Source organism: Monopterus albus, unplaced genomic scaffold (assembly GCF_001952655.1).
Source record: "Monopterus albus unplaced genomic scaffold, M_albus_1.0 scaffold78.1, whole genome shotgun sequence".
NCBI lineage: Eukaryota > Metazoa > Chordata > Actinopteri > Synbranchiformes > Synbranchidae > Monopterus > Monopterus albus.
In genome coordinates this window covers 115,251-140,354 of record NW_018127958.1, presented here as the reverse complement: position 1 = coordinate 140,354, position 25,104 = coordinate 115,251, and the positions used below count along the sequence as shown (strand labels likewise).

Below are 25,104 nucleotides of genomic sequence, written 5' to 3'. Positions count from 1 at the left end.
GAGAGTGTTTACAGGCAGAGCTGGGTGATGTCTTCCTTATCTAACAGACAACCGTCTCTTATATTACAGTGTACTTATCCACATGACTTACACACTTTTATAGACATCCACACACACAGAAAGAGAAGCAGTCAAGCAAGCACAGACCCATACACAGCTATACTGCATGCACAGAATGAATATGGATAATTAGTTCAGTCTCACACACACAGAGAGCTCAGAATGTGTGCATGGTCGCTAAATGATCTGTTCCCACACTGACACAGTGAAAAAGACAGAGAAGGACACTGAGGACACTCAAAGTAAAGATGCATGGAACCCAATTTTCAGCTAGAAAACCACTGACACAATGTTCTAGCTGTAAAGCGACACTGCTACAGCAGACAGAGTACACATTTTGCAGGTCAAAGGCCAGCCTCACTCAATAGTGTTATAGAAGCAAGAAAGCTTCAAGTTCACAAAGTCTTCTGTGCCACAAATTTCAGGTTCCACAGCCTTATTAAATCTTTTCAAAACATTACTGAAAGCTGAAAAAATGTGTGTTTTTCATCTGTTTGTGACACATTAAAATTTCAGTTGATTGCCGATTTTTCCTGTATTTGATAGTCATGAGTGTGCAGGATGATTACATTCTTCTCCATCATTCTGACCCTGAGCCAGAGTTCATTGACATGAGCTGTAAAACACAGCTGTCACCCCCAGCAACAAACAAGAGTATCGACAGAGGGGGGGGAGGATAGGCGCCGCAGAGATGGACAGTGAGGCAGAGAAGCAGAAATGTTTATTAGGGTACACACATGCACAAATCACTCACAAATTTACTTTTAGAGCAAGCTGTAAACGACACACAGACAACTACACAAAAAGTTTTAAAGCAACTTCTGCAAGTGCTGTCAAAGTGATCGGAATATGCACAGTTAACGACCAGAGCAGTAAACCTAGTTAGCTTAGTAAGAGCATATTAGCCAAAGAAAATTTTTCAGCTCACTCTAAAGGCCAAAGAAATGCACTCAAACTCCAAGCAAAGAAAATGAGTCTGAAGAATAAGTGGCAGTCTAAAAGACTGAATACATTACCCTCTCAGCTCAGAAAAAAGACCATGCTTCTTTTAAACAGGCAAAGCCTCCATCTGTTGTGAACCCTTGATAACCCCAGTGGTTTATGGATACCTGCAGCTCACATCCAACAAACTCAAGGCAGAATGACAGTGTAGTTCAACACCATGCAGGAAGAGCAGAGCTTTTGTAGATGGATAAAGGGAGGAGAAAGTACTGAAAGATGACAACAGTGATGGCTACAGTTACAGCTCCTTTTTTCACTTCCATGCTCATGATATGCAGTTATATCTATCCATAAATCTAGCAGACCTCTTCCCTGTCTCATCCCTGGCAGCCTGCCTGGCAGCACTGGTGATTTAATGCACAGGTTCTCCTGGCCTGATCACAATCATCATCACCATTGGGGGATATAATGTCATTAATCATGTGACTGATTGATTGGTTTGTGTTGTTATCTGTCTACATTGGACAATATATGTGGGTCAACTTGTTGGCTGACCTAATGACCAGGGCGACCAAGATTATCTTAGCTGTAATAGCCACTTCAGATAGCTATATCTTGTATTTTGCTTTCCTTCAGACTAAGAGATAAGTGTGAAAAATTATTTGACTGAAATCATGTTTATTCTGAGCTCCCTCAGAGGCCAACCAATTGTCCCAGGGATGCTTGTTTAGCACAACTTTTCTATTCCCCGATTCTCTACAACGGAGGTAATGATAGCAAAATTAGCACAATCTGTAGAGGCATAATACGCAATTTTAAAGGAAATATAGCAAGTAAAAATGTATTAATTCTTTAAAACTGCAGTTATCCTTTAAAGGCAGTGGTTTTAACCATATACTGCAAATTAGTTCCATATTTAAGGACTGCGTTTTAGACATTTCCATTATCAAATAAGATTTCTAAGGGTCCATTTTAGAAGATGCCACACACACACACACACACACACACACACTCACATAATGCTAGAGTACTGTAAAATGAACAGTTCAAGATGGTAATTAGTTCCAACCTCTCTGCGATGACCATGCACAGCAATATCCATACTAGTTGTAAATTGGTACATGACCTACTGTATATTTTGCAAGAGTTATGACATTACTATAACTCAGCATTTGATAGCTTATCTCATTTGATTCCTCTTACTACAGTGCATGCCCTTGAATAATCATTGAAACATCAGTGATTTGTCTCTTCAGTATGTCTAATCAAAGAGAAAAAGGTAAAAACTAAATTCATTTATCATTTAAATTGTCCTCCATATTCTCATAGGTTGGAGACTATAATTGTAGGGTAGAAAAACAGAGAAAATTGATGTCATAAAGCACTCAAAAATATAATAAGTCATATAAATAGTGCCTTACAGCAATTCTAACTAAATGCTAATAAATTACTAACACAACCAACACGGAAGACAGATGTCATTTTATTTTAATTAAAAGATGGCAACCAGACATAAAAAGCTCAGGTCTGGTTAAGTCCTGACGTCAGGAGGATTTAACCCAGCTAAATACAAATATGCAAAAAACCGATAGATTGTACAGCAAATCAGGATTTGTTTAATTGGTCTCTGTGGAGCTCTCCTGAGGCAAAACGAGACCTGATGCAACACCATGCAAAACATCTTAAGAAACTCAGATGTCTCCAACTGTTGCAGTACATGAGCCGTTAAACCTGAAAAAAAAATGTAACTAGAGAGATAGCTAGTTGACATTTATCTGCAAATGAAGCAGATTTTCTGTTGGGCTTTCTGATTTATATACAAGCTTTGGCAAAGTGCAAGTTGATACTATGATTGTAGTGAATAATCTCCAATGAGAAGTACAGTATGTTGTCTACTGTAACATAAATCTCAAGTTGCTTGAACCTGAAAGCAAAAGCATTTCTGTTCTTTCTGATGACTGAACAAAATAACTACATATGATGCATTTGCTTTTGGACAACTTCTGTATATTTGTTCTCCCAACAGTAGAGGAGAGCTTCTTCAAAACTCATCCAGTGCATGGATCTTACTAAACCCTCCATGCGTCAGTGATTCAGTAATATCCAAGCACTGAAATTGTTTATAGAGTGGAGAATAAAAAACACAAATGAATGCCATGTGCAAGCTGGGAAAAAAGCTTAAATTGTTTTCAGCACTTGTTCTTTGGCCAGTAAGGGTAAATGGAAATTGGTATTAAATTAAGGACAACTTCTGAGTTAATGTAAATAGGCAAAATGATAAATCAAGTATATGGTGTATTGCATTTGCTGATGAACTAAATCCAAATGAATCAACATTCCATTACACAAAGGAATATGCCCAAGACTAAACACAAATCAGCAAATACAATTAGCATGAACTTGAGGTGTTTCTCAGAGGGACTCGGGACTCGCAGTGTCTTTTCATTGTTTCATGTTTGTCTGTGAAGTTCTTTGCTTTACACTTCAATTAAGTACAAAATAAATACTTGGAGGATATTTACTAAACCTGTCGCAAATCATGGCATGGAAAATATTACAGCACCATAATTTTTCAATTTAGAGCCATACTTACCGACACTGATGATGTAAATGAGCACAGCCGCAGCTCTGTTATTTTGAATGTGCTTCACCTTGTACGGACACGACTGTATTATGCACAGGTGGACCAAGAGGGACAGTAGAAAGTACATTTCAGCCCCAATTCCCTCTGTCACAGTCGTGGAAAATCAGGCACTGAGAGTATTTCTTATACTTCCACTTTTTCCTCCTTTAGTTTTGCATCCCAGAATATGAAAGCCTTAAAATACACATTGCAGGAGACCAAATGTGCAAATTCCTGAGGTGCCACTTTTCTTCTGTTTTTCTAGTGCGAAACCCCACTGCGACTCCGTAGAAAATATAAACATACACAATTTCACTATTTAGCGACAGAAAATTAGCTGTAAATCCTTAATATACATTCCTCATAAAGACATCAAGTGATTTAACTGTGCAAACTAACAAAACACACATGCCTGCCTTATAGTAAACCTTCTACTTGTATTAATCAGACCCACAACCTTTCTATTCTCTCTGTCTCTTTCATTCTTGTTTTCTCTCTTCCCTTCGCCTGACAGTCATGTAAATCATTAATGTTATTCTGAACCATCTTCCTCCTCTCTCACACTAGACCTACCCACCCTGACATACTGTACATGATCCCATTGGCCTCTTCTTCCTTCCCTAGTCTATGTGCTCTATTCTTTCCCCTTCCTCATACTAACCTGAAACCAGGTGCCATCATTGCATGACCTGCCCTCTTACAGGGCTACAGCTACCTTCCAACACTCCTGTCAATTAATTTCCTTGATTTTAATTACTTCTTACTATTGTCTACTTGGCTACAGCTCTCGCCCCATAATCTCCATCATTTCCACCCATTACACTCTTGCATTCCCTTGGTATCAATCAGTCTTTGATTTCTTTTAAACACTTGAAAGCAGCAGAACACCATTTTTGCTCACTAACAGTAACAAGCTCTTGTCCCGCCTCAGCAAGCTGTTCCAGGGCTATGAAGGGAAAGAAGTGGAACAAGCAAGAGAAAGAGAGGGAACCCTAAGCAAAAACCGGCCTTTTATTTATCAAAGGTAAACATAACACAGGTTTGGCACATGTTTGACACAGACGTATACACCGGAGAGTGCATACCTGCTCTTTGACTGATGCAAGGATGGAGGAGGTGGTCTCTGTCTCAGATCTGTCTCCATTAGAGGCTGGTATCACAGAGGGAACCATGGCCCCCTGCTCCTGCTCCTCAGGCTGCTCTGGAACCGGCATTGCTAATATTAACACACAAAGAAAAAGAATTATTGTTAAGCTGTTTTCAGTTCTCTCTGATGTATAGTTGCAGTTGCTCATTCTCAAATCTGAATTTCAAATTAAGTAACTACAAATTCAGTTTTCCTCAATTTAGACACCAAGTGGCAATTTGCATCACAGTTTACGTCTCTTTTCAGTCATAACAAAGCCAGGTCTGAACACAAAAATGATACATGACTTAAAATGACTTAAATTGTCTAAGAATATTGTTAATTTTAATCTGCGCTTAAAATAAACAGTAGTTGTGTCTGAATGTCAGACACTGTGGGCCTCCTTTCAGACAAACTAAGTCTGTGTTTTATAATAATAAAAAAAAAAAAAAAGACAAACACTCCTAGGAATTAATTATGAATCAGCTTAAGTTCAATTCCAGATTTGATGACGTTTCTGTTTGTATTTGCTTTACTCAGCAACATTTGCAATAATGTGCTGCTTTTTATGCTATGAGGCATAGTGCTACTGTAGCTAAACCATCCTTGAATTACCTAATAATGTGGTGAACACAATTTGCAGAAGCATTATACAAAGATGTCGGGACTTGTCTGACTCTCTCACCCCATCGCAACCACCACTACCACCACCATACACAACACCCACTTATGTTTTCATTCCTCGTGGGGATTTTACATTAACTGACATCTGGTCCCCACTATGCTTTGTTCTCTCTCACACACACACATAAACACACACAAATGCAGAGTCACACATCTTCCCCACCAGTATGTCACAAAAAGGGGCCCTTATAGACTCTTTAAAATGTGATACCCCACTTATCATGATTGTAATTCTTTATTCAGGATACAGGAAAGTGCTGTCTCCAACTGACAATTCATTTCAATTAGATGAGTCTCTTGCAATTATTCATATATAAAAAAAATAAAAAAAAATCACTTTTGCGTCTTCAACCAACATCAACACCACTTTACAAACTGTAACAAAACAACATCAGTCCTGGATGAATAGCTCTGTCGTTTAGTTTTGCTGCACTTTATCATAAGGTCTGGATACGCTGAGAGTGATAATAGATGCATCATTTGACGCTTCTAAATTGAGCTATCTATTATATGGTGCACTGCGGGCAGCAGTAGAAGTAGAGTGCTAGAAACACTGACACTAGAATATTTTCTGCTCCATGCCCAGATATAGTGCTTATACTTCAGCTACAGAGAGGCTGTCATTCATAGACACTGTCTACTACTTATTATTAATTAAATTTTCATGATTATATAATAAAGTGATTTTGTGACATTGATGTTTTCTGGATTGCATTTCTCTAGGTGTGATTCGATGGCCTGCAGCTTAATCCTAGATGACAGTAGTTGAAAACACACTTTCTGTAGCACAGTGGTCACTATAGTTCCAGAATCATTGTTCTTATTTAAAAAATGAATCAAATTTGGAAAAGAATAGGCTATATTGCTCTGGAATGCCACTTGACACCAAGTTGAAATTAATGGCCTTGAAGCTACTGTTCTGTCTTAATTCAGTTCTTTAAAGGTTGAGACAGCCACTTCACTTCTTCAGTAAATGGCAATCTGTCTACCGCAAAAATGACTTTTACCTTACTTCTATGATACCGTTTTAAAATATCAACAAAAATCTCTGCCTCTTTCTAAGAGCCTATTGACAGGAAGAGAGTTTAAAAAAAAAAATTTAAAAAATCAGGAAATTAATCAGAGTTTTAGTGAGAAGAGCCCCCAGAGAAAGGATTTTGTCAATACTGCAACTTCAGTAAAAGACTAAATGATGAGCTGATTGAGTGAGGGACGGGATCTCTACTTCAAAATATGCTGCTTGTCTCAGTGCTTCACATTTAACACCGTGATACTTATACCAGCACATTACTCACTGGTGCATCTTCAGCAGTGAAAGTACAGTCTTTATTATTATTTTTTTTTATTCAATTTTTTTTTTGTGAGAGCAAATGTTATTTACTGGAATGTCATGAGACAGCTAATCAGACAGATGCAGAGGGTAAGTGAACCATTAGCATAAAGCAAGACATTCAGCGTACACAGACAGTAAACAGTAAAGATCCAGGCAGCCTGCAAATCAAAAACTCGGTTTATCAGCCAGTGAGCCAGCCAGCAGACAGACTGCAGACCAGACAGGGTGGTGTCAGTAAATAAGAGGCTAGCAAGATCGCCTGCAGATGGTAATTTTCACTCTCACTGACAAACACCACTTCTGTGTCTCTCATCTCCCCTCCTGAGCAGAGATGAGTCACCAGAGTTTGGCTCCTGAACAACCAGAGCCCCAGTGAAGGCCATATTACACCAGCTGGCTGACTGCTACATTTCTCTTGAATGAGACAGCAAAATGTGCAAGTTAGCGGGCGGAGGAAAGACTTATCTCACCCCTTTGTGGAGTCCTGCAGTGGCTTTCTTCAGTAAACATCTCCAGCAATGACCTGGAGTCCTGGCCTGCCAGAGCAGAATGAACCTATAAACTTATGCCCCAAAAATAATTTAATCTGTGGCTCCTTGACAACACTTTTGCTCTGTGGTTGTTTGGTTTTGGTTCCACAAACCACCCAGTTATGACTGTAGCACTAAGGCTTACTGTATTTTGAAACGGGCATGACAGACATTTTTCGTGGCAGGACAATCACAGGCGCCACTAATAATGTTGATGATGGCATAATTCCATTTAGTTGTGCCAGTAATCCATGCCAGTACACCGGTATTAGTTAAACCTGTTTTGACAGATTACATTGTCTGCATCCACTGACTGTGTGCTATTTTGTAATTTGTAAAATTTTGAAATTGACACTGACTGAATAAATGCAGACTGGTACACTATTGCTGTTCAAGTGGCTATTTTGCATTGAACTACACTGAGGAACAGTTACAATTGAGAATCCAGGAAAAAAAAAAAATAATGAAATTACATACGAGTGTATTCTGGTAGGCTCAATCATCTGAATCACTTCAATAATCTAGAATTACTACTTCACGTTTGTATGCCCCCTGCAAACAGTCAACTTCACAGGCATGGGACAGACATCAGTGTCACCTTAACCTCTGACCAACAAAATATAATCAGTTCACCCTTGAGTCCACAAATTCCCTCAAGGCATTTCTGAGATACCGCATTCACAAGAATAGGCCGGACGGAAGGACAACCTGAAAATATAATGCCTCCGGTCTCAGCTATCACCAGGGTGACTGCTTACAACAACACACGCTGAGCCATTTAATTGCCTAAGAAAGCCAGTGATCATGTATAAAGAAAGCACAAACACTTTCCAATTAGTGTCCAGACAGGTGCTGTGTTCAGAAAACTGCTTAGATGCCTCACTGTATACTGGCTGCTGCAATAATAATCCCAGCACCAAAACAAAAATTTGCCATCAAATGTCACAATACTCTGCCACCCCAGCATTCTTTCTAGACTATTGTTAGCTGGCATGGCTGAGCTACTATTGCATAGATGTGTTACATCCTGCAGGGTATAATGTAACAGGAACCTCAGCTTAGAGGAGGCTTTTGTAACTCTGGGGACACATTTAATTACAACGCATTCTGTCTGATTTGAGTTGTGTGTGGCTTCCCATTGAACTGAGGAGGAATGCTGGCCTGACATTTTATTTCACTCGGGTCTAGATAAGACAGGAAAAGCTCAGACAAAGCCTCCTGTTTGCCAGCATGAGGACCTAGCATTTAGCAGGGGACAACACATAAACAACACAAGAAGCACTTAAGGAAAAAAAAGCTAAGAGAGCCAAACAAGCAGTCAAGGAAGCAATGTATTCAACTCTGTATACTGTGCACAGAGGTACACCTTGCAGGCAGATGCCTGCACAACCCCCCCAAAAATGATGATTATACACTACTCATTGTAGAAGTGAGAGCATTGTGGTGATCCACACCTCTGCTTCCTTCACTTATCCTGTTACTGTTTGTTTCTATTCTTCTTGGTTCACTCTACAGGATTTTTCAAAAGCATTTTAAGACAGCTTCAGGTAAATTGCAGTACAATTATCTTGGCAGTTGCACCATGAACATGCTGTGTTTGAGTGTTTATTTTTTATAAGGGTACATGCTTTTTAATATGTGTTGACTGAGCACACAAATAGGTACTGTCTTTCTTGTAGATTACAACAGATCCTTTGGTTGCCAATAAACATTTGCTGCAACTGAGATTAATTAGGATCCTAAAAATAGAGTTAAATTGATTTAAAATCCAGTCAGCTTATTGATCACATTTTTCCCAGCATGCATAGAGACTGTTCATATGGCCTGAAATGACTAATTAAATTATTGGAACACAAAAAAACAGGACATTATGTAGGCATTGTACCCTCATCTGCTTCCTTACTGCTGCAGTTTTGGATTCACCCTAATAAAAAACTGTCTCTAGCTGGATTTGCAGATCCTTTTGAATTCTCTGCAATTGTCTTTTTGCTTCAGTTTCTCTAATCACAGGATGACCCAATGCTAATCTACAAGTGGGAGTTAATCCATGAGTTACAATGGGTTGTAAACACACGTTTGAGAAAAGAATGCTCTGGTTCCCTTAACAATTTTACTACACCTTATAACTGATTTTCAGTTCATACCAGATATTTCATATGGAGATGGCTAGTACTGTATGTGTCTGGCTAGCTACCTACTAGTACAGTATATTGTTTTGCATGTTATACTACATACAACCAACTTATACATAAATTACAATACAAAAACAACAGTACCATAAAAATAAAGCAATCTACATCCATTAGTAAGTACATAATATTTAATCTCAAAAAGCCTTGCTACAGTATGTCACCTATCTCATAAGTTGTCATGATTAAGCTTACAATGCTCACAGCACTGACCCATAAACAGAACCATGCAAAGTGAGTGTTGCACCTCATTGTGCGTTTTGTTCACTACACATCATGACACATCTCACACATGGGGTACCTTTCTGTCTTTGAAATCCAAATCCAAACCTGTACATCACTATGTTAGACACAGAAACATCCTAAATGCCACTTTTTTAAGTAGAAGAGCACCTATAAATCATTACAGTGGCAACTCATCGGGACCTATATTATATCTTCTTCATTTATGGGTGTTTTATCATGTTTCTTGCTTATGGGGGCCCTATCACATTTTCTTCCAATGAAAGGACACCCATGAGGGCGCTTCATTCCAAATTGTCACATATAGTGGTATTTTATAGGTATGCTCTACTGCGGGGCCACCTTAGAGGGCACTCATTCCAGTTTAGTGGGTAGTTTGAAATAATAGAAAATATGTTAGCAATATAGGACTTTTCCTACAGTCAGCTGTAAGGGTCCTGTAAATACAGCAATAAATCACGTTGACTGATTATACTAAATGAGCTAACACTGGTATAGGGTTCTGGGGTTGGAGACATGTCAAACAGTAGAGAAAGACTTTGTGACAGACATGTTACAACTCATGTTTCCATGTTTGAAACATGGTTAGGTGAGTTTGATCTGCTTGGATGTGCCCAGACATGTCAAACAGTAGAGAAAGACTTAGTGACAGACATGTTACAACTTATGTTTCCATGTTTGAAACATAGTTAGGTGAGTTTGATCTGCTTGATGTGCCTGTCTGCTCACAACAACAAGTCTCTGTGGACTGCTTGAACTGGGGCTTTGAAAGCAAGCAAAACAAGCTTTAAGCATCAGATCACAGTTGTCTGGGGCGAGTCACTGAATCACTGAGGCTGCTGGAGCCATGATCCACTCCCACCTCCAGCCTCAATTTGTGGTCTGGCATCACCTCTATTATGGTTATCTGAGCTGGTTCATTTTCACAGAAGAAAACATAACAGTTCAATCATCCTGGATCAGTTGAGGTTTTTAAAATGGAGGTTGTCAGACAGAAGAGGATTACTGTCTAAAATCTAAAAATGAAGATGATATACAGTACAAGGTCCTCGTAAGGAACAATAAGGAATAAGGGACAAGAGAGGATCCACACATTTTAAAATGTACTTTGGCAACATGTGCTGCAGCATCTTTGAACTTTGCACCAGCTCTGGTTGTTTTGTGTTCATCTTTTCATTTCATACATATTTTACAGGAGAGAATATTGTATCTATTTTAGCAGGGAGTGTGTCTGTACTGTGTGTTAAAATGTTTGCATGCTTGCCCTCAGATATACAAGACATTTTGAGTTGTGATGTGGTGTGCGTGCGCAACTGTCTACATGTGCACCGTGCATGCCATCCATCTCTCAGCAGTGCAGACTGACTTACGTATTATTCAGAATCTAATATTAGACATTACATGGAGGGAAATTTGAGCCATCAATCATCCAGTCAGTTATACTGTATGTGCCAGACTTTGGGAATAGATGTTGAAAGGTAAAGAAGTCTTTGGAAATCAAAAGTGATTGGCTGGGGAAAGGTGGTGTGGACATTCTAATTATTTCTTCATTTTCTCAGCCTTATCTCATCCTGATGACATTAGCATTATTAGACATATGTTAAGGATGATTATTATTTGAGCACTTGGAGATGCTGGTAAAGTGCACACAGCTAATGAGTTACATTATAATCAAAACTCCCAAAGCCAGACATTTCAATCAAGTCTAATTCACTCATTTTCTACCGCTTAGTCCCTGAACTAATGTGCTAGACAAATAAATTCTTTAAAAATCATACAATGTGATTTCCTGAATTTTTTTTTTTATTCTGTCTCTCAGAGTGGGAATGCACCTACAATGTGAATTTCAGACCCCTCCATGATTTCTAAGTGGGAGAACTTGCAAAATCGCAGGGTTTTCAAATACTTCTGTTCCTCACTGTATGCATGTATTGATGTCCCCAGATCCATTTATAGCAGTAAACATATTAACTTGCAAGAAGGATCAGGACAAAAGCTAACAGCAGCTACTACAGTGAAAGCTTACTTTAAACCTCAGAACTATTATCCTTGACTTGTGATTGATTATAAAATAAATAAAGTGGGGCAACTGTAGTTCAGTGGGTAGAGCAGTCGTCTCCCAACCGGAGAGTTGCCTGCAGTCCACATGTCGAAGCATCCTTGGACAAGACGTTGGCCCCCAATGGTTAGAGCCTTCGGTGTGAGTTGACGAGTTCAGTTCTGTACTGGAAACAAATTCCTTGTGTGTAACATATTTGGCCAAATAAAGGTGATTATGAGAACAAGTAAACAATTTCCCAAATATTTGATATTAGTACACTCCTTCAGGGAGACATTTGAGAGAAAGAAATATTCTGTCCTCCCTACTTCTCACAGTCATGCAGTTACTCTTTATGGCACTGTACTTGATGTTCTAATCCACACAGAGAACATCTCCATTAACTGTTGCAGACCAGCATTATGGGCAAAAGATCACCAAGTCATCAAAATAAATTAGATGATTGATGATAATTATTCATAATTAACTAAATGTAATCATTTTAAGTTAGTGTGTATTTATCTAAAATCATATTTGTTATTTTAGGTAGTGTGCCCTCCCTAAAAAATGAGCCACCATTATTCCCCTGCCTATAATGTGGCTAGTTCAGACCTAGGCCGTCAAGCAATTCAAAACTCTTCATTAATGTAACTGAGAGGAGAGTCTGGCCTCACTACTGCCAGCACATAGTTCCAAAACAATCATTTTGCTATTTGGAAAATTGATTGACATAAATAATGAGGAGGCTTTGGCTGGCTCTTTGCGACCCTGTAGTGGAACTCAGGCTGTGATCAGCCAATGTTGGACATAAAAGTTGCAAAATTACTGTAACTGCAGACACCAGCTGTTTGCTATGAAGGCATATCCTGGAGCTGTCTGTGGTGCTGAAAAGCACCATTACTGCAATGCTTCTCTTCTTGTGCTCATGAAACAGAGATGGTTCAGTGCCTTTTATATAGTGAATGAAAAACTCTGAGTACATAAACACTTCTACACAACTGAAGACTGTTAATGATCATACATAATATTTATGTCTATTACTTTAGAAAAGTGAGTAGAGGAATCTACCATAATAATTTTCCCATCCCATGTCTCTCCCTTTTTGATACAACCATGATGAAAGATTTGTATATGGTGAATGAAATTATTCAGTTTACTTAAACCTACACTTATGCGTGCATACACTTTATGAGCATGTTATCCCTCTGAAGCACTTGGAAGTCAAGGAGAATGCCAACATACTGCATGTCCCTCTTAATTAGGTCACCCATCACCCATATCTGTGCAGTTATCATCGTAGTGACTGACTTTTGTTAATGCTGGAGATGACATGCATTGGCAGCACTTCTAAAAAGTGGAGGGACAGCAGGACTGCACTGGAAGAAGTGCTATTAGAGCATCACCATCATTTATCATTTTAAAAACTTGTTGCTGACACGCAGAGGAAAACTGAGAAAATGTGTGACAGAGAAAATGACATTACACAGACAGAGAACAATGAGGGTACAGTAGGTTCAGCTGGTAACCCTGACCTGATTGTCATCAGCTGCTGTCCTGTATAATAAGATATGAATGGCACTCAAATGGGACAGGGGCCAACATTTACTTGGGTGTTATCTCTAAGACACCAGGCCTGAGTCGCTCCAGTGATCTAATAAAAGAGTGCCTTCCTCTGTGAGCGGACCAAAGGGGACAATGAAATAGAAGACCAAAGGGTGACCATTTAATATCTGACTGTTGTTTTAAATACTGTAGTAATCATGAGCATATTAAGATACAAGCAGAAACTCCTACACACAAACACAACACTTTAATCAGTGTGTCCTCTTCACTAATGTATGCTTCCCTTCTGATATTGGTTCCAGTTGTGTTTGTTCTTGTTTGCATTTAATTGTCCAACCCCACCAGCTCTAAATAAACGGGGCAAGCTTCTTCAGGAGTGGGGGCTAGAAATTGACAAGTCAGTATTCTAATAAAGCTGGATAGATATAGGAAAAAGAGAGAAATAATATGAAAAGAAGCAAAAAAAAAAAAAAGTAAAAGTCAAACTGTAGAAAAGTAAAAGGAGATGACCAGGAGAAAGAAAAAGAGAGATGGAGAGAGACCTTCACAGATACCCTGAAGACCTGCTCACATGTAAAATTGTTGCAAAGTCATCCCAAGTGACAACCTCATGATACACATTAACATATTGCCAATAGTGCACAAACTTGTCATCAAGAGCTTAAAATACGAGATATTTTGCTTTAACACTTTTGTGGTTACTACACAATTCCATGTCATTTCATAGTTTTGAAATCTTTAGTATCTACAATAGAAACAAACAAGCAAACTAGAATTACCACATCGTAGTTATGTGCCACAGCCAACCAGTCAAATTCATGGATTTGGGACAGATGTGAGGTCACTATGACCATGGCCACTGACCGCCAAAATCTAATCATCTTTGAGTTCAAGTGGACGTGTATGTCAAATTTGGAAAAAAACTCCCCCAAGGGATTCCTGACAAGAATGGCTATTTTTAGTGGCCTTTGAATAAAACACCCATGACTTGGTGATATTTTAGAGATACCAGCTGTTAAAAGAAGAAGAAGGCGGAAGAGAAGCAGCAGCAGAAGCAGAAACTGGAACCTATAAAGGTCAAAGTGTTTATTCGTCATATGCACAGTTAGGAAGCGTGTTTTCCTGTACAAGGAAATTCTTACTTTGCCGTCCACATGAATGCCACACAATACAAATGAAATATAAAGTAGATGAATAAGTAACAAAATCTAAGGCACTTTAAGCAGCAAATGCAGAGATATAATAAAAATATATAAGAATATAATAAGAGAATGTATGCTACATGGGAGCAGGATGTGCAGTAGTCAATGTGCACTTGACATTCAATTTTCTAAAATGACTGGCAGGATAAATGTTGTGAACATTATATGTTACTCAGGTTCACATTCATGATTGTATTTTTCTTCTTCAAAATATAATTCATGCCATTTTAATACCGATCAATTTTAAACCCTTTCCACAGCAAATTCAATTCAAAGATACACATATTGCTTCTCCACTTCAGCAGCAGTTTCCCTTTTATAATACTGGTACCGCACTATAAAGCTTTATTATTTCCATCTCTAGCTGAGGCTTCTGTTGGCTGTAGAGCTCACCACAGTATGAAACCTATAAAACCAGAGTTTCAAGGCTGTGTGTGGCGTGACATGAACAGTATATCCCTGACAGCTGGATAAGAGAGGCCGGGAGCTGTTGGGAACACATCCACACATCCTATCCCTCGCAGCCCTGACATTTAATACATGTATAAATTACATGAGGTGACAGTGATTGCAAGCATAAACATACACACATATTGCCGTCAACATTGTACATGGTGAGAGCTATTCAGTATAAGATCTTTAAAACCACATGATCAGCGTGGATCTCAATTTATTAGCGGTATCTACATCATCAAATGCTTGCACTAAACTAACAGTTATATAAAATGTCACAACAATTCAGCAGAACACAAATAGAAGAAGAAAGTTTATGTTGATGGATGATTATAAAGAAATGAGCTGCCTTCACCTGTTGAAAGTTTGTGATTCTGTATGGCGTGGATGGAAGATAGAGACACTGAAATCTAATATAATCCCTTCTTCCCCAGATATTTCCTGCAAATCTTGAAAACTGATAAGGTTGAATGTTTAGTTCTCACTGAAACATTTAGAAATCCTGCTAGCTGTTCTCACTGAAACATTTAGAAATCCTGCTGGCTGTACCAGTATTACTTCAATTTAGACTAATTACTTCATCAAATTTCACCGACACTGTGCAAACAGAAAGACTATACCACATTAAAAACGTACTGCCGCCATCTGATATGTGAGGCATGCATGTGAGCAGTTCAGACCCACATGCACAAGCATACACATGGAGGCGGCGGCACACGCAAACGGCTTCGATGTTATTTTCATGCTCTTCCAGCTGCTTAGAGTTGAAAGTCTTCCTGCTGGTTGTGTTTGATCCTACTCAGATGACATACATCTGTCAGAGTAAGGGAGAGCCCACTGGGACCCTGCTGCCTCACTCCTACCAAAATGACATCATCCATTCGCTCACACACTTTTCCCTCCTTCTTTCTCTCTCTCAATCACTCGCAGTGTTCATCTCTCCAGTTACCAGCCTACAACATTCCTTTGCCTTTCCTGACATTTCTCATTTCTTTTATATGCTGTTGTCATGTGCTCTCTTCGGAGACAATCACCTTCTCTAGAGAATAGTTCTGCTGAAAATGCTGTATTTGGAGGCTGTTTATGCTTTTGTAATGTAAATCAACGGGCATCAAAGGTCTAATTTGTTTTGTAGCTCTATAACATCTTGCTGCAGCACCAGTCATACAGATTCTGTCCCATCATTACCAGTAATATAATAAAGCGACTGTGGATGCCTGGCATGTGAAGGTATGCATATAAATATGTATGCAATGTTCAAATGTGTGGCACTGGTGTTTGTGTGAAAGAACTGTTGCCGTGCTGGCATTTCTTTTTTTATGTTGCTGTGCTATTCTCCTCCTTATCAGCCACTGAACACATTCCACCAGACAAATGTTTGAGCGATGTGTAAATGTGTGTGCACACACACCGTGTTTAGCCATAATTGCTGCTGTTTGACAGAACCTGAATAAGTGCAAAACATTGTGCAAAAGTATGTGTGTCTATAAGAGACAGTGAAACAGAGGAACATAGGGTGAGCAAGGGAGAAAGATGGTGAGAGTGAGAGAGAGAGAGAGTGAGAGAGAGAGAGAGAGAGAGAGAGAGAGAGAGAGAGAGAGAACGATAAGACCATTCAGTGCTTGCTCTCCCTGGGTCCAGAGTCCTTACATGTCATAAGGAACTCCATTGTGTTAATCTCTATATAATAACTGAATCACAAACAGAACAATAGCTCATTTTATCCCTTTTCACAAGCCAAAAGGCGTTGGGGAAGCTGGTGCGTCTCTCAATGTGTGAGTTCTCAATAAGTATGTATGGCAAAACACTGAAAGCCAGACATGAAGAGCTCTGTCTGATCTGAATAAAGTGAATGAGGTTAGGTAATGTTTCTGCCTGAATCCTGACTCATGCTTTCTAAACAAGTTTCCATAAAAACAAAGACGCACATACACAGATAGGATGGCGCATTCAGTTCATTATAAATCCAATACATTTAATGAAGTACCAAACACAGAGAGGATCAGAGTGTATGGTTTGCAATGTAACTTTCAGAGACGCTGTTCCAATTTCTGCTTCTTCACTGCCACTCATAAAAAGCATTTGGGGGGTAATTCTGCTTAGCTTCCTGCCTAAACACAAGAGCCAAGCTATCACCAAGCACTTGGTGAGCAATGGTTGCCAAGAAAACAAACAACAAATCAAGCTTAGAAGTAATTAGGAATGAAACTTTTGCCAAAAATGTAAACAATGATTAGGCTGGAGAATAGAACTAACAAAAAGAAAACGTAAATAATTATCAACAGTGCTATGGATGCCCATTTATCTTGTATGCTGCCTTGTTGGATGTGGAGTCATTTTAATAAAAAGATGTATTATGGGGATGAATAGAACATGTATGCAGTCTTGACATGGTAGTAAAATTAAATAAAATCAACACAAACTGCTTATTTGTCTAGCTATACTGTATGTCCAAAAAGGGTATCAGTATGGATCACCCCAGGAAATGTCTGTCACATGAATGAAAGAGTCAGACTGTGAGGTTGATAATTGGCTAGCTACCACCAGAAAAATGGTTGGTTAATTGGAGAAGCACAAATGAGGAGAACCAGGCTGACAAACTGCCTTTCAGCCATCTGTCACCGAAGAAGGATGAGGACAGATGAAAAAGGAAGACTTCCACCACCAAGCACACAAACTGTACGGTGACTAAATCACTGCTAGCCACAACAGTAAAAACATCTGCCAGCAGTATAGCAAGAAAAGTTATAGTCAGAATTAACATTATGAATTTGCCACACGTTAATTAATCACACAACCTCTACTGTGAAAACTTCATGTTAAATTTTTTTAAATTTTAAGATAAATATCTGAGCATTTACTTTGGTCTGACTGATTGTGATTGGCTAAACTAGAGGGCGTTCATTATGTTGGTTTAACATCAAGTTCAATTAGATGTCTCTGAATAAATGCATTTCCTAAATTTATAGTTTTCTGCGTCTCTGAATAAATGCATTTCCTAAATTCATAGTTTTCTGCATTGTGCTTCCTTGTCCACCGCTTGGCAGCAGAGAAATAGTATACAAATAGCAACACACAGTAACTATGACAGCACTTTATAGTCAAATTAGCAGCATGCTCTGCAGATTCTACTCTGGAGCCACTTGATGGCACCTTCACTGTAACTACTTACACTATCTGTAGTCGTATTAGTCTATTATTGATCAAACAAAACAGGTTGCCATGCTTTGATGTACACCTCACAAAGTGTAATTTCTTTTTACTACTAGCCCATTATCTCCCAGCATCCCTGCACTGGGCCAGTGTTCTCTACGCTGTTGCAGCAACCTGGTTAAATGTTATCACAGTTTCTCTACAACTGGAAGCTGATGGCACTCTGGAGTGGTGACCTACCCTCAGTTTAGCCTGCGGTGTTTGTAACAAACACGGAAAATAAGACAGTGAGAGTATGTTTTCTTAAACTGTTACAGTGTGTGACCTGGGATATGTTCGCCATGTCTGCGTGCATCACATGCGCACCTACAGTATGCGTATGAGTCGATCACAGCATGGAACCGTCTCTACTCGGCCCACACCGGTCAGCTGACAAAGAGTGTCCGTTGCTGTGCAGGAGGCTGACAGCTGTGAGCCTCGGCTTCACAAAGCGTTGGAGACCTCTGTGCTCTCTGGCCTCCTGCTGTCTTGTACAGAGTAACAGTGTCTGAATAACCATGAGAGAACTCGACTCACTGCGCAGTATGGCTGCAGAAAATTCCATGTTGTATAGAGCGTGTGTGTGTGTGTGTGTGTGTGTGTGTGTGTGTGTGTGTGTACAGTACCCGTGTCTGCAGAAATTTTAGTTCACTGACCCATAAAAAATTTAAAAAAAATAAATCACACTGTATGGGGGGGGAAATGAATGGACACTTTCTAAAACAGGGTTTGTTGCTATACTCCTCCAGGGGAAGAAATAGAAATGATGTAATGCTTAGAAACACCTGACGGGATCTAAAAACCTCCACTCCTGACTCCCCCCTCCCATCATAACAGTTTAAGACTTGGTGTGCTGGAGGGCTAAGAAACTGCATAACATCAAAGTCAGACACTTCACCTTGCCTTTGGTTTCATTAAACCTTTTGATCCAACAAAATTGTCATGCATCAAGGAAGACGACGTTGAAATCAGTGTTCCACTTTTTGCACCCTCACGGTAAGTATAAGCCTTTTTTTCTTAATTTGAAGAGACATATCTTCCATATGTGTGCAATCCTGGTAAACTATAGAAATATAAGGATCCAAGAGAACTGAAATCAGCTGAAGAACAGCTTCCAGGAAATAAAATATCTACACCTAAAGCGTGTATTTTATCAAGCTCATGGGATGCTGTTCTGTAGATAACTGACCTCTGACCTTCATCAATGGACAGTGCAGTAAAATGGTGGTACCATCTTAGAGGTAATCCTGATCCAGCACACATAATAATAATTAATAAATCTAAGTGCCATACAGTAAAATATCACAACTCTGTCATTTAAATGTGACTGACTCCAGAAACACTAATACTGACCATCTAAAATGATTAAGGGTGCAGAGCCAGAGCCTGCCAGAGTCAGTGATGGTGGAGGGTTTGTTTGTTTTGTTTTTATGAGAAAGTCTCTGCCCTATTAGTCCAGTCATTAGGCCAGCAGTGGCATAATAACAGAGGGAAGTGTACTGTAGCTTGTCACATGGGACCCCTTCTAAAAGGGGGTTCACACAAAAATGATATTTATGATCCCTGGAGCAACATTGGTGCTGGTGATGACATTATTGCTGAAAAACTGAAGCACTTATTTGAAACTAAATGAAAAAAATGGGTGCAAAATACAAAAGGGAAACTATTGTGACTACAGGGGTTGTCATCTTGCTTTTGTGACATTTTGCAACCTCAGTAGTCACCAGAGGTGCAACCGCAGTATCAGGCTGCCAGTCAAAGCTGTCAAATCTGAAATACACCCCTTTTGATGGCTACTTGTACATAAATGTATGATAATATCTACTTAAAATGGCATAAATCACATTTAGGAAAAATTCATTTGATGTACACTTTGAATTTTTAGTTTGACTCATGCCCCATCCTCTAACATGTAAGCAGCCGGGTTTATAACATAATGCAACCAAACACCATCTGTAGTTGACAGAGAGAAACAACAGGAAACTAGAATTACCACACTGGAACTGTATGCTTCCACCAACCGGCCAAATTCATGGGAATGGGAAACCAATATCTAATCAGTTCATCCTTGAATCCAAGTGGACACTTGTGCCAAATATGAAGAAATTCCCTCAAGAAGTTCCTGACATATCATGTTCACAAGGATGAGTTGGATGAACAGACAACCTGAAAACATAATGCCTCCAGCTGCAGCTATCACTGGCACAGAGGCATAAAACCAGAGATGTCTGTGCAAGTTGTGTGGATTCTGTGCATTGCTGGAAATCTGCAAGTTTTTTTTTCCTCAAGTGTAAAACTGGCAGATTTCAATCTTAATTGACAGCAAGTGTTGTGTTTGCAAGTTGTTTTGTTTGATTAAAACTGAAAACCTTGCCCAAATATAACTGCATATCAAAACCAGTGAAGTAACGCGTGAAGACAGGGCACATACGGAATAAGCCAAATAAATTAAAAGTAACAATAAAACACGTGACAGAACAAGTTACAGAGCAGATGGCATTTGAAAATACCACATCATCACTTTGTAAAATCTTTTTTTTTATAATATAAAATGGAACCTATAACCTATGCATGACCAGTCATTCTCTCTCTCTCTGAAGGTGAAGCCATTTGTTGGTTAAAACAACCAAACCTCCTCTGCATGTCTGATACTTAGTCAGTGCAGTTTCTGTTTGGTCTGTACAAGAGAGCAGTAATGACACAGACATGTCCAGGTAGCTCTATCTCTGGCTTCTGCAACTAAGATACATACCCCACAGTTGACCAGTAGATTCTAACCGTAACTCAGACTCAGAACAGAAACTGATCCACAAACAGTTCATGAAAAGCCTGTTTTTTCCATTTCATGATGGAAAATAATCCAACACAGAACATGTTTTTCACTCCATTTCTCACAAGCAAGCAGATCTGATGTACAGCTGTGGTTCCACTGTGTACATACTCCATTTGAAATTCATAAGCTGCACAATATCGGAGTTAATTTATATGCGAATTTCAACAGAGTTACTTGATGAATTATACATAGCAGATGCAACCCACAGAAGACAGATGAGTAAAATTAATGTGCACTTGCAGTTCCAGAGCCTGGCCACAGTTGGGCTCTGTACACTATACCCATGCAGGAGAAACTGCCCAAATCAAAGTGTGCGAATCGCGTGGATACTTGCACAAGAACATGTGAAGCTGTAGTCGCTGCCAAAGGGGCTCCAATAAAGTACAGCATTAAGTATTTCAATGCTTTTTTGTGATTTGCAAAAATCTAAAAACATGTTTTCACTTTGTCGTTATGTTGAGTGTAGACTAATGGGAACATTTTATCAATTTAAAATTACTTTCAGATTAAATCTACAACACATTAAAGTGTGTAAAAAGCAAAGGGGGTCTGAATACTTTCTGAAGCCAATGCATAATTCATAGCCCACCAGCAGCAATACAACAAAACATGCATCTTTATATTCAGCTTGTTATATTCCTGAATAACTTCATGGGTTTGTGGCTTTCTACAGCCTTTGGGAGATTTACTTGTATTTTAATCTGAAAACACCCAATAAAACTAACCTGTTCTGTATACAGTCAAGTTATAAGAAAACATTTTGTTGTCAGGCATGCACTATAAAAAAACGGAAGCCACAGAAGGAAACAGGCATAAATAAAACTGTTGAATATTAGGACAGAGCAAATTCAGCTTGTAATGAGACAAGCTCTACTCAGGAAAAGCACAATGTGTAGCTAGACAGAAAACCTGCTTTTGTTAGCTCAGCGACTGTGAAATGAAATCAAGTAATGTGGACAGCGGGAGTGGAGGCTCATCTGTGGATGTGGCTTTCAGTGTCAACACACGTCAGTAAACAGCTTAATAAAACGCCCATGGTCAAAGCATTATTTCAGCTGCCTCTCCTATCAGACACGCTGAAAGCACTCGCAGCTAAATTCACACTCTACTTCTTCTTCTTTACGGACTGTGCAAAATGTAGTCTGTGTCCTTCAGGTGGTTGCTCCAAGTTCGTAGTTAGCATGTCATGTAGCAGTGACATTTTTTTCCCAAAAGCACCTCTCACCCTCTGCCTTTTCCTTTCATTACCTCTGATCACTAGTGTCACCCTGCCTCTTTCACTATACTTTCTTCTTTTTCACTCTATTGATGAAGGTGGACACAAAGCCACACACTTAAACCCAGTATACAATAGGGATGGGCAATGATTTTCAAATATTCAGTTATTAAATTTAGGAAAATCAAATATTTCCTACAGCTATGGATGTGTCTTTAAAAACAAAGAGCCCCTGTTTTCCCTTGATTTTACCGGTGCCTGAAAAGAACGTGATAACGAGGTCAGTATGTCTTTTGGTCTTTGAATAATTGTCCCAAAGTTCCCAGTGAATATCACACAGCACTTTAGCTTGAAATTCCCATTCCTAATATACAGAGGGGAAAAAAAACTAAACAAAAAAACAGTGGGCTTGTAGATGTTACATCTGACATGAGTAATCCATTCTCTCTATCCAGTGATTAAAAACTATTGCAGACAATCTTGAGTAATAAATGTGGATGTGCTATGTGTCGGTTACTGAGATACAAGGCTGGATTATGGACTGGCCAGTGGGGTCAGTGCCCCCAGTGCCCCAGGGCCTCTGACTGCCATGGAGCCTCAGAAAGACACAGGCATCTGAGGCTCCTGAACATCTGAGGCTTCTTCCATTGTCAGGCTGTGATGGACCCTCAGATGTGGCCTGACATTTTCTGAGGCTCCGCTGAGTCCGAGGCTACGGGGCACATAATAGTGTAATAGCAATGACATTGTGGCAATGATGTGGGGAGCATATTTCAGCCCTGCTGAGAGCACATTACATTTAGGTTCAGCTAGTAATATTCAAAGATAGTTCCCACTTAAAGGAAAAATCTGCCCTAAAACAGGTAATAAAACCAAAACTGGTATTACAGCTTTGTCTTCAAGGCCAATACTGTTACAACGTATGGTTGTCTGGCAGTGGTTTAGTTCTCACATCAGCATGTTTAGATTCGCTCTCCTTTCCTAAATGTACTAAATCTTTGGGAAAAAAAAAACTAAATTACATTTCTACATGTATTTGCCTGCAGGTGTCAGGAGCTCAGAATTGTAGCAGCTATAACTTTCCTGCTCTGTAGACTGTGACCACTGTGGAGCTGCAGCTCAAAACAGCAGGTCTGAAAAGTGCTAGCAGCGACTCTACAGCCTGCATGGGTTTTGGCTGGACCTGATTTCAGGTGATTCGCATCAATGCCACTGTGTCCTTGTATGTTAAAAGTACAGACAAGAAATAAACACAAACACACACAACCACTCTCACTTACACATCAAGGCACATGCGTTCATATCCCACCAAACAAAGTATTTTCCACTTGAGCAGCCAGAAATATAATACTCTATTGTTGTGCAAAGAGACGAAGATGGAGTCAACAATATACCAATGGGTGACAACTTAAAGGACAAACTAAGAAACTGTCTCCAGAACAGCTTTAGTACTCCACTGCAAAAACATATTCCCTCATTGTGTTCAAAACACTTTTCCATACTCATTAAGCCATTCACTTAAATTAACCATTAGTCAGTCAACTGTCAACTGAATAAATTAGCAAAAAACACCAATATTTTCGAGTTATACCTTCTTTAATGTAATGAATTGATGCTTTTCTTTGTCATACATGAGGATAAACCGAATATCTTTGGATTTGTTGGCTGGGGAAAAGTATTTTGAAGACACCACCTTCTACTCTAAAAAGCCCAAATGCTCTTTTTGTCCAGTGCTTGACCTTCTGTGAGTAAAAAGATAAATCATATAATTAAGAAAATAATCTGTAGGTTAATCAGTGACCCTGCATTTTTATTTCCACTCATTTCTTCAGGGTTTTCCTTTCATTTGTCACCCATCTGTACCTCCCAGGTTCCGGCTGCATACGCAGGCCACATCTCGTTTTTCTCCCCCCTCTCTCTCTCTCTCATGCTTTCACTTCAGCTCACACATCTGAACTATGACAGAGAGCCACCAATAAAGGGCCCAATGACACACACAAGCAGACGAATAAACATGCACACTTGCACACTCAGTCATACATGCACGAGCCAATTCGGAGCTACATTTTTGCACAGGGAAATCAAGCTGATCTGTGCTCCAGTTATGGCTCCTCTTTGATGCTCAATTAACTCTGGCAGACCTAGCTAGCTGAGCCGGTAATTAATTCTGCTTACCAAGTACAGTGTGGCAGGCACAGACATGATGTCATGGCTAGGCAGACGTAGACATACTGCTCTCAATGTAGGGCCTGCACTAAACACATACCATTGGTTTTAATATGCAGGATTTTCATTTCTGACATGGTTCAGTTCTTTGGTTTTCCTCATCACATTCTGTTGTGCTGTATTTCTTCATACCTTTCTGTCACTTCTAAGATTTGATAATATCTAGTCTTTCACTCAGCCTCTCTACTTCTCTATCATCTCAAGCTGTCACTAGATCTTAATTTTCCACCCCCATGTCTGTTGTTCACACTCCATCACCCCTGTGTTTCTCACCATTTACCCCTTTCCTGTGAATCCCCCTTTTGTATCTTTGACCCCTTCTGTCTTCACGCATTTTCTCCCATTGCATATTCCTTTTCTCTTCCATTTTGTCATTAAGCATTCCCTTCTTCCTTTCTTTGTCTCCCCTTGTACTAAACAATAAAGAGAAGGAGGGAGGATAATGCAGTGGAAGGAGAGAAGGAAGACAGCGGGCTGACAGAGGGAGTCCCATCTGCAGCGAGCTCATTAGGAGGAGAATCAGTGACAGAAATGCACTAGTAGGAATTCACACACACCTCTCTCTCTGTCCCTCTGTCTCCCATACCCACATATTTCTGCCTTAATGGAATCCGCATCTACTGTACCTGACGTGACTATGTCCTCTCTTTA

At 39.5% G+C, this 25,104-nt stretch overlaps 1 protein-coding gene across 1 annotated transcript in view; it reads right to left on the bottom strand.

Annotated features, from left to right (window-relative positions):
- The window catches only part of ctnnd2a (catenin (cadherin-associated protein), delta 2a), a 228,182-nt gene that overhangs the window by 199,598 nt on the left and 3,480 nt on the right, over positions 1-25,104 (bottom strand). The window contains exons 2-3 of the mRNA XM_020606459.1: positions 7,239-7,304; positions 4,711-4,841 (exon numbers count right to left, since the gene is read on the bottom strand). Coding sequence (XP_020462115.1) covers positions 4,711-4,841; positions 7,239-7,278 — 171 coding nt within the window. The 5' untranslated portion in view covers positions 7,279-7,304. The remainder of the gene's footprint in view (positions 1-4,710; positions 4,842-7,238; positions 7,305-25,104) is intronic.